Here is an 11,147-nt window from a genome sequence, read left to right as displayed (position 1 = left end):
TCCCAATCTTCTAATTCTATATTGTGCCCTATGTTTTTTGCCCATGCAATCATTGGTTCTTTCACTATCTCCTCTACTCTATCAAAGTCTAATAAATAGTTATATATTTTAGATATTAATTTTCCTTCAGGGCCTATCAATAATTTGTCTAATTGTTTTAATTCCATGTCAATTCCATAATCTTCCACATCCTTCTTATTATCTAGATTGTAATTGTAAGTATGGCCACCAATCAATATTTATTCCCTGTTCTTTTAGTACCTGATTATTTTTGAGCTTCCCCTGTTTGTCTAAAATTTCCGAATATCTGGGCATTTTGCTTATATCCAACGTTTTAGGATGAATCATTGCCTCCATGGTAGATAGCCAGCAGGGAATTTTCCTATAGTGTTTCTTCCTTATATCCTCCCTTGTAAGTAACTTTCATTCCAACATATCTGCCATGATTATTAGTCAATATAAGTTTTGGATATACTTGAGAGAGTTTATATACAAAGCAACTCTGTTTCTTTTATTCCTACCGAGATAAATTCTCCAGCCAATTTTTTGTCACCCAAATATTTTATATCCTTTTTCCTAATAGCTGTTTCTTTTTTAATTAATTTTTTTATCATAATATAAAATACAAATGAGAACAAAGATAAAGGGAAACGGGGAAAGGAAAAGAAAGAGAAAGAAGTGTAGGATGAGGGAAAAAAGAAGGGGGGAAGCATTAACTTCCAACTTTTTTCAGCATAGCAGAATAAAAAGAATAAAATAGCCACAAATTTTTATTTATTTGTACGTAACTTTACTAGCTATTTCTATAACAGGAAATGTATTTAATCAGAAAATCCCCAAATCAGAACGTTTTTATAATAAAAAAATCCCCCTAATATCTGTTTCTTGTAAGGAAACCACATCTTGTTTGAGCTTTTCCAAATAATGAAATACAGGTGGTCCTCAACTTGAGATCAGAACTGGGGCTGGAATTTTCATTATAAATTATCGGGTTGTAAAGCAAGTCATCACATGATCAGACCCGATTTTATGATCATTTTAGTGCTTTCATTAACTGAATCAGCTTCCCCAGTGGAATTTTTTGCCATTTTTTTATGGAAATCACAAAAAAAGTTGCAAAATCACAAACCTGTGACCACAGGGTGCTGCTAAGGGTTGTAAATCCAAGCTGGTATCCAAGCGCCCAAATTGCAATCATGTGATTGCAGGGGTGGTGCGACAGTTGTAAGTGCAAATACAGGAGGTAAAGTACTTTTTCCGAGACCATCATAACTTCAACTTGTCATTAAACAAACAGTTGTAAGTTGAGGAATGCCTGAATTTTTTTCTATTCTGAGGAGCATTTGCTACACTGTTATTCCACATTAAACATTTATAATCCATAGTTACACCAAGATTTTAGAAAAATCAATATTTGTGCCCAATGTGGTAGTATCCTCAGTGTCCAGCTGTATCTGCTGTGGCATTTGTTTAGTTACTTTGCCATGGTCCCTTCTGTTTGCTTTTTCTCTAATTCCTCTTTGAGTTTTCCCAGAAAGTCTCTTGCTTTCTGCACAGTGTTCAATCTGAATCTCTGTTGTTTAAAACTAAAAATCGCCCTTTCAACTTATCCCATCTAAATGGAATCTTTTTCCGTTTGAATTTGCTGACAAAAATCGACTAAAATCAAGTAATCAGATTAACCAATTGATAATTAGTTAATACAATAACAGAAGTTACCTGTTATCTTTATAGATAGTCTTCAACTTACGACTGGTCGTTTAGTGACTGTTCAGCGGACCTACCTAGGGGGCTATTTACTGGATTCAAAGTTCTGATGGGTCAGCCCCCGCCAGTCACATGACTGTACTTTGGGTACTCAGCAACATTCATTCCTATAAACTGTGTAGTACAATCCATGACTGCATTTTGTAATGATTTTGGCGAAAAACGGCATTTACTTCTATTTTTTTTTTGTAAAAGCACACCCATAACAAACCCTTGGTTGATTTAGTAATCACTGCAAAAAAAATTGTAAAATCAGGTTGGTCATCTGACCAATCCATTTTATGATATGAGTTATGACCACAATGGGCAGGCTCCATTACAATTGTAACTTGAGGACTACCCATAGATTATTAGTTAATTTAAGAACACTATTACCTAAAATTTTATTTTTGTTTCAATGTATACCCATTAAATTAGATAAGAAATTCTTTCAAAACTTTAACCAAACCATACTCAAATTTATTTGGCAAGGGAAAAAAGCAAGGATTAAATTAAAATTACTACAAGATTCGAAGGAAAGGGGTGGACTTGGCCTCCCTGACCTGGAAAAATACTACCAGGCCATAGTATTATTATGGGTGCAGGATTGGATACTATTGAAGAATAGGAGACTATTAAGTCTGGAAGGTCATGACTTGCAGATAGGATAGCATGCTATGTTATGGGATTAGAAATATAAGGAGGCATTACAAATATTTTCGGAGGCATTACATCAGACGAGCTCTAATAGACGTATGGGTAAAAATTTGGCAACCAAATTATACACAAGTCCTCAGCTGGATTTCAACGTTAGAAATGCATATTCACCCAAAGTTTATACAATTAGGGAAAGTTATAACATATAAAAATGTATTGGATGTGAAAGGGGAATTGAAATCTAGGAAAAATCTTCAAGATGAAGGGATAGAATTAGAATGGTGAGCATATCTTCAATTACAGTCAAGATATTGGAAAGATAAAAAAGAGCTGGGTATAAAAATAGAACAGACGGCTGGATAAAATATTATTAGGAACTGAGGACAAGATGATTAAAAAACTATATCATTATCTGCTAGATCAGGCAATGTATGAGGAACAGGTGAAAGAAACTATGTTAACGTGGAGCAGGGACCTTGGTCTTAACTTTGATCTGCACATTTGGCAAGAATTATGGGTAAGAAACAGGAAGCTTACCTTGGCCACCTCCTACAAAGAAAATCTCTACAAAATGTTTTATAGATGGCATCTCCCACTCATAAGGTTAGTTAAAATGAGTCCAAATTTTTCATCTACATGCTGGAAATGTAAACTGGCAATAGGGACCTACTACCATATGTGGTGGGAGTGCGCAAAAGCCTGTGATTTTTGGAATACGATAAAAAAATGGCTGAAGAAATATTAACGATAGAGAGAGCTATAATCAGAACTTTTCCTATTGGGCATAACTACACAGAAATATGACAAAGGGATATTTTACCTGATGCTACACATCCTCACCGCTGCTAGATTGGCGTATGCACAAAGTTGGAGGAATAAAGAAACCCCAACAGAGGAAGAGATACTATATAAAATATTATCATGTGCCGATATGGACAGGCTCACAATGGAAATGAAGGACAANATCAAGGAGGACTGTCCGGGTTATAGTCTAGTGTTAAGATAGAAATACATACAATTTTAGGTTAGTAAATAGAGAAATAAATTAGATATTGTATAGAAAAATATATACGTATATATAGAGTTAAAGAATTATATGTAAGAAAAGGAACCAATTGTTAGAAATACCTACACTGGAATGTTACGTTATGTCCACTTTTTTTTAAACTGTATTATAAATAAAAAACTTTTAAAAAAAAGAACACTATGTGTAACTATGTGACATAATTATACCTTTTCTTTACTTTTTTTCTCTTTTACATGGATGGTCACTAGCAAGCAGAGGGATTTTATTTCTTTTTCTTTTTTGCAGGCAGTCCCTCTGGCCACTGTATGATCACTGGTGCAGCCCTGTGGCCAGTTGTAAGCATTCTGGCTAGACAGATAGCCAAGAACTCCAAAAGGTATGTCGCAATAGCACTTAGACTTATATACTGCTTCACAGTGCTTTACAGCCCTCTCTAAGCAGTTTACAGAGTCAGCATATTGGCCCCAATAGTCTAGGTCCTCATTTTACAACCTCGGAAAGATGGAAGGCTGAGTCAACCTTGAGTCGGTCAGGATTGAACTGCTGACAGTTGGCAGAGTTAGTCTGCAATACAGCAATCTAACCACTGTGCCTCCACGGCTCTTCAATGCTGTCATCTTGACAATTCTTCCATTGTGACTTATAGTAATTGTTTGTTTACGTGTTAATGTATTCAGTCCTTCTTCCAAGAAATACAAGAAAGTATATGACTTTCTGACTCTTTAAGTCAGAATTGATTTTGTTAAAACTCGTGCAAATTTCTGAAGTTTTTTTTTCTTTTTTGTGGAGTTCCTGTCACTGCTATAGAATTCAGGGGCCCTTTTCAGTCTACAATAAATCATAACAAACCTATCAATAAATCCAGATCTATGTATTTCCAACTTTTGCTTCCAGTAAGACTGGACATTCCCTCCCCACACACATACACACCATGATGTAAAATAGGCAAAGACACATCATACACAAGTGCCAGGCAAAGATTTGGAATTTTTTCTTGCATTGAGATTGGAGGTATGGATTCTTCCTTTGAAATGCATCATGTCTGATTTATTGATTTGGTACATACTCTTTTTTCCCCTTCTGGTGCTTAAGTTAATGTACATAGCTTGTTCTCCACCCATTTTTTTTTCTCACCATTAGTGAAGTCGGGTAGATTGGGCTGAGAGGCAGCCCCTGACCTTAAACTCATTCAGTGAAGTATTGCGATCACAGTCAGATCACAGCTTTTACATACCTTGGACTTTATCTTAAGAGTTTGCTTTGTGTCTTAAAATTGCTGTTTGCTGTGGAGGCAATGGAGCCTTGAGTTGTTCACCTTTGGTCTGCAGTACTGACTTCTTTAAAAACTTCCTGTTGAAGTATGAAGCCCTGATCCTCCTTCTGTTACCTGCATACGGCTCTCCTGCCAACACTATTGTAACTGAACATCAGGGCCACAGTGTAGACTTGACAGTACAGCAGGGAAAGTCCCAGACTCTTTTCTTCCAAATACCTCTATCTCCTATCAGGTGATGTCGAAATCTATGCACATTTGTTATAACCCTTTATGATATATTTCATATTATATTTTATAATATAATTTGTGCCTGTTCTCCCAGCCCCAGAAAAACAAAAAAGGCAAATATTTTATATATTTCCGGGTTGCAATTATTCCAGGCCCTTGATTGTTATGGCTGCAGATTCTGTAACTTTTTGAGCTGTGATGCTACTTTTTGGGAACAAGGTTGCCGGAATTGGACATAATACTCTAACTAGCATCAAACACTTGCCTTCCAAATAGATAGGAACCCCTCCATTTGAAGAAGGATAATCAACAAGGTGCTTTTGTTTGATCCATTCCTATAATTCTTTTCATTCTGTTGGTAGAGTTGGCCTCACTAGTCTTCTAAAGTAGGAGCAATCCAGGAGTGAATGTTTGCAGATGACGAAAAATATCAGCTTCTGGATTATCTGGATTCAGCTGATGCAATTGTGAGCAAAGTCCCATCAAGATTCTTTTAACATTACCGGTAGAGAAAGCAGCAGAAATGCCTGATTCTTTTTAAGGTGTTTCTAAATCAATAAACTGGAATTTCCATTTGCAGAACAACCTTAGCTGTGTACCTCTGTCACTCATATATGCAAAAATGCTTTATCCTGTTTTTCCTTAATTTGAACAGAAATTGTAATTTGGGACCTGGTAGTTCTAAGGCTGTTGGCTTTTGGGAGAGGCAGGAGAGATCATTCTCAATCCGTCTGAGTTATTTGGTGTTACAGTTTTCTTCTCCCAACAGTTGGATCATGAAGGCAGTGCCCTTTACAGTTTATTTCCTCCTCTTGCTGCTTATCGGACTATCACGCATCTTCATACTTGCTCATTTCCCCCATCAAGTTATTGGTGGCATTTTGGCAGGTAAGTACATCATGAAAGTTAGCAGTATGCTATTTGTGCATGTTCTAGGTTCTTGGTTTCCACGTATATGGCAAAACCATGTGGCCACACATGTGCTGAGCTAAGAGATATCAGCCCAGTTTTTAAACACTCCTTTGAATATTTGTTTTCAAGACTGATAAAAGCACGTCTCGTTGAGAATATTTCTATCAAAACCACTTTCCATCGGTAATCTGGTAAGACCATCAATATAGTTTCTCTCCTGTATCTAAGCCTAAATCCTGATTGATCCATATAATCCTTTTTCTCCAGTATTCTCTGTAACTGCAGCCAATTACTTTTTCTACAACATTGCCCCCAAAAGGATGGTTGGAGACTGGATGATAGTTATCTAAAATAACCAAATTAAACAATGACTTATTGAGAATGAGACATTAACTCTGCTGCATTCAAGGCAAGAGGCAAATATCCCTTCACCACTGTTGTTCTTCCTGGCAACCTTTCATTAGTGGGACAGATATCAAATCCACAGGTGATTAGATTATTGGACCAGAATGCCATATCCATTTCTTCTGCATCCTTCAGCTCTAACTGATCTTAAATAATTACAGATCACAGAGTGCCAGAAAATTATCAGATTAGAAATATTGCCAGCTTCTTAAAAAATTGTCCTTTTGCCTAAAAGCATACTTATTTCTAATTACATGTTCACAGGATTATAGTGCATACTTGGCTAAAGAATAGTTTATGAGATTATGAACTTGGTGAAGAAATTAGGTATCCCCTAAATTAAGAGTGGCCACATCTGGATCTCTTAGTTAAATCCTTGAATGATTTATAATAGATCACTTAATATTTCCTCATGCACCATTGATTTATTATAACAGATATAAAATTATTATAATATGATTCTCTATCTCAGCTTATATTAGTTTGAGAGATAATATATTAAAAGATGTTTGGAATAACCAAGAAGGGACTTTCATGTAGAAGCATAATCATCAGACAGGCTCATCCTGCTTCTCTGTGTAGTTATTTGGCAGGGACTTCCAGGTTTTAACCTTAAAATCCTCCCAAAATCCAAACAAGAAAGGCGACAATAAAATTAAAAATACAGTTCTATTGCTTCTGGTGATAATTACCATATCACCAAATGCTGAATTGCTGACCTGGCTTCCCATAGGCTGCTGACCTCTGTTTTAGAACATCCAAAGATTAAGGCAATAGATTGGCAGTTTACAATGAAGCTTCCCTTTTCTACCATCTCTCTTCAGGGATCAGTCTAGGTTGGCTACTTCAATTCTGGGTCCCACTGGAAAGAGGATTCCATTTCTACCTGATGATTTCATTCTCCCTTTGGCTAAGTGCCACAGTGATTTATTGGACATTGATTACTCTTGGCATAGATCTCAACTGGTGAGTTCCTTCAGTGCAAAGGAATGCACATGTCATCTTTTTCACAGGCTATCTAAATATCTAACAGGCTTTCTTAACTAGCACTCCTTAATGGAACCTAGCATATGTACCTGCAACACTAGGATGCTGTTTGCCAGTCATCTTGGCTATTTTCTGTATTTGCTGGTGTCGTGCACACAGAAAAGGGTAAGATAAAATCATGGTTTAAATCATGCCCTAAATATGAGATGAGGGCAACACTATGAAGACATCAAGTGAAAGTGATATTGCAATGCTATTTTAATTATGCTATAAATACATGAAGGAAAGAAACTCTCAGTTTTGTTGCCTGTTTCACGCACATGTTCACCATGAACCTTTTAACACTTTTCTTGGTTTGAGGGGGAGGAAAAAAAGCCATCCATACACATAAACAGGGGGTGCGTTTTGCCATTATTTAACTGGTCTTTTAAAGATTTAAAGATCTTCTTTAATTCTGACATCTTCAAAGATCTTCCACCAAGTACCAGGCATATTCAAATAATAAAGGAATGTTGACTTAAACATTTGTAGGAATTCATTTCTAAAAAGAAAAGAATAGTTTACCCATGGATATCACATTTTGTAGTTTTAGAGATTCAGAAAGATTCTAGAACTACTCAGATTTCAACTTTTTCCTCCTGTAGACATGGCTATAGATAAGTTTCATATGCCTCTCTTAATTTTACTGTCTTTAGGTCAATGAAACTTGCTACGAAGTGGTGTGAAAATCCGAAGTGGATCCGTATGGACACATACCCATTTGCTTCCCTATGTCGTGATGTAGCCACAGTCCTTGGACTGGGATTGACCTTCCACTCTTCATCCTATACTCAACTGAAGCTGGAGAGTCTTGGTTGGCTTCAGAGGGGATGGTGTGCCATCCTGGCTCTTGTCGTCCTGTATTTCCTAAGTAGTATTACCCAGCCACAAGGGGTGGCTCTGTGGTATGGGCTGAATTTTGTAAAATATGCCAGCTTCCCATGGATAGTAATTACCTTGCTTCCAAAAGCGATTAAAATACTGGCCTCTCCAGGAACACAATCTCACACAGAGTAGCTAGAAATATTTGTTCTTTCTCCTTAGACCTTCCCATTGAAGGAAATGCTGTATTTCCTTCAAAATGAAGAGCAGCTATGTCCAACCCACGGTCCACGGGTCACATGCGGCCCTGGACATTTAGTAATATGGCCCCACAAGATCATAAAATTTTAACATGAAAATTCAATCCACAGAGCACAGAAGATCTTAGGTTCAATCTCCAGCATTCCCACCGAGGGGTAGAAAAAGTACTCCAGTAAAATCAATAGAAAACTGAATTAGATAGTTTGGTAATTTGATTTTGTATAAGGCAACTTCCTCCAATTCTAAGTGCTTTGTCTTGCCTTAATTTGGGTAGCAGCTTGAGGTCAAAGTCCTATCAAAGACCAGCATAAAATAGCTGTTTCACAAAACTGTTGTTTCATGTATGTCAAAGTTCATCATTGTTTGATACAATTAGAAATGTCCCTGCTGAAGGCACATGTCCTTATTCAGTTCTGTAGCCCAAAGAAATCAAGACTTAACTGCTAAATTCTTCCTGGAGCAAAAATGGCTATTCTGACAAGCTGTCAGTTTTTCTAAAGATGACTGGTTCATTATGAGTTAGAACCAGGGAAGAGCGTCTTGGGAGGATTTAGCATCCTCTTCCCAAATATTCTGCTGCTTTCTGGAATTGAGTTGGAATGTTTTCCTGTTTTTTGTGAGCATGGATCCTCACAGTAGTTACTATATGATTAATAATATCCCATGTTCATAGAGCAGTATACCGTGTTTCCCCAAAAATAAGAGGAGCCAGGTTTTATTTTCGGGAGATGTCTTACTTTAGGATTGCCACAGCCAGGCCTCCCATGCCCTGACACCTGTCGCGCTGCTGCCTGAGTTCTTCTGTAGTCACTTGCGGCCACACGCCATGTAGTGCATTGCGTCGCTATTGCTGGTCGCAGTAGGAGGCCATATGGTGCATTGCCCCAATCTCGCTGTTGCCGCTGCTCATGGCTGGAAGCCACAAGGCTCATCACGCCATTGCTGCTGCTCTCAGCTGGAGGCTGCGAGGCTGGTCACATCGATCGCGCCACTGCCACCAACTGGCAGGAGGCCATGAGGCTCATAGCGCCATTTGCAAGTGGGTGTGATCAGTGCAAGGAGCCTCACGGGCTCCTGCCACAAGCGGCAGCATCAGCACAAGCTGCGTGGCCTCCTATTGTGAGCAGTGGCAGCAGCACAATTGGCACAAGCTTCGCAGCCTCCTGCGACCAGTGGCAGCGGCGCAATGTGCCTACATGGCATGCGGTCACAAATAACTGTAGAACTCAGGCAGCAGTGCAACAAGTGTCAGGGTGTGGGAGGCCTGGCTGCAGCGGTGCTAAGGTAAGTGGGTGTGGCGCATGGGGCAGCTCCATTCCCCCCCACCCCCCAGATTGATTTTTACATGTGCCCCTTGCCCCAAAACCTATTTTGGGGGTAGGGCTTATATTGGGCCCATGTGTAAAAATCAAGCTAAGGCTTATTTTCAAGATAGATCTTATTTTCAGGGAAACATAGTACAATTATTCAGGAGGAAATTAATCCTTTTAAATCTGTGAAGTATTGGAAGGGCTTCGTATTGGAATCCAAAACTACAACAATGTCCAAATTTGCTTGTCCAACATCTGGTAGACCCTAACCATCCTCTTCAAAATCATTTGAGTCCATTGTCAAACCATTCTAACTATTCAACCATGGTTAAGTTATTTTTTTTCTATCCTATAATTTAAATTAAGTTTAGCATCTAGTTCTGCCTTTCAGATCAGCAAAAGACGAATAAAGAGACCTCTCCTTATAGATAAGGCATAATGGAGAATCTTTCCTTCCCTCTTAATGTGATCCTTACCACACGTGTGTTTTGCACTACAATCAAGCAGCTGGTACTGAAAATGATAACTGCATGGCATACTTGATTCAGGGCAGGCCAGCCCACCAAACAATGGAGAAATACGATCTCAGGATATCCCGTTGCTGATTTGCAAGTTTGAAAAGATGTTGCAGTAAATTATGTTCAAGTTGATATTTTCAACTGGTTGTATAATGTGTTTGTTTATGATTAATTCCGTGCAGAGCAGCTGGTGTATGTATATTTTATACTTTGGTATATTTAATGAACTTCTATTAGGTGGATATTTCCATAAATGAGGCTGCATTTTACCCACCATCTCTCTGATGTTCAGGAAAATGAAGGAAATGCACACATAAAAGAATTCTGATTATCCTTAGAGGTGCGAACACTTCTTATTTGCACTACTTTGTGAACAGTCTTTAAATATGTTTATTTTTAAAAGTTATTCCCATAAGCAGGATCATTTATGTAGCCCTTTATCTGTCTTACTACAATTAACTTGCTCTCAGTATGCCTCCATCCATGTACAATAGAACAATATCTTCAGGCCTAAAAGTCTCCAAGATTGGAAGAAATAAAGAATACACTCTGAAATTACAGAACATTTTATGATGCAGCTCTCATAGAATGCTTATTTCATTGTACAACCTAATAGTCTGTGGCAAAGTAGTAGTATTTACAAAGAGGAGGCCCAGTTGCTTAGCATCCTAAATAAAGCACTCCATAACGCAGTTTATTTGTGGCTGGTCCCATTTGTGAACCATGTACTTTTGTTACTGTGTTTCTTAGATATTATTCTTGAATAACTCCACACACTTTTGGGAACAGTAATATTGCAACATTTTGTCTCTATTTTCTATACTTGTGTTTTACAGTCTGTTCTATTTTTGTTTCCGAAAATAGCTAGATTCAGTTGAATCTCAGTGTGAGCGTTAGCTACTTCTTGTATCTAGGAAAGAACAATGATCCAATTTAGAACTTTTGGACAGGACAGAGAA

The 11,147-nt window shown here is 37.9% G+C and overlaps 1 protein-coding gene across 1 annotated transcript in view; it reads left to right on the top strand.

The window, feature by feature from the left end:
* The window catches only part of G6PC3 (glucose-6-phosphatase catalytic subunit 3), an 11,204-nt gene extending 2,884 nt beyond the window's left edge, over window positions 1-8,320 (top strand). The window contains exons 3-6 of the mRNA XM_015810465.1: window positions 3,716-3,806; window positions 5,704-5,822; window positions 7,076-7,217; window positions 7,934-8,320. Coding sequence (XP_015665951.1) covers window positions 3,716-3,806; window positions 5,704-5,822; window positions 7,076-7,217; window positions 7,934-8,294 — 713 coding nt within the window. The 3' untranslated portion in view covers window positions 8,295-8,320. The remainder of the gene's footprint in view (window positions 1-3,715; window positions 3,807-5,703; window positions 5,823-7,075; window positions 7,218-7,933) is intronic.
* The last annotated feature ends 2,827 nt before the right edge of the window (window positions 8,321-11,147 follow it).

Source organism: Protobothrops mucrosquamatus, unplaced genomic scaffold (genome assembly GCF_001527695.2).
Source record: "Protobothrops mucrosquamatus isolate PMUCROS unplaced genomic scaffold, P.Mucros_1.0 scaffold10, whole genome shotgun sequence".
Lineage (NCBI taxonomy): Eukaryota > Metazoa > Chordata > Lepidosauria > Squamata > Viperidae > Protobothrops > Protobothrops mucrosquamatus.
The sequence above is the reverse complement of the archived record's forward strand: the minus strand, read 5'-3'. Positions and strand labels throughout refer to the sequence as shown.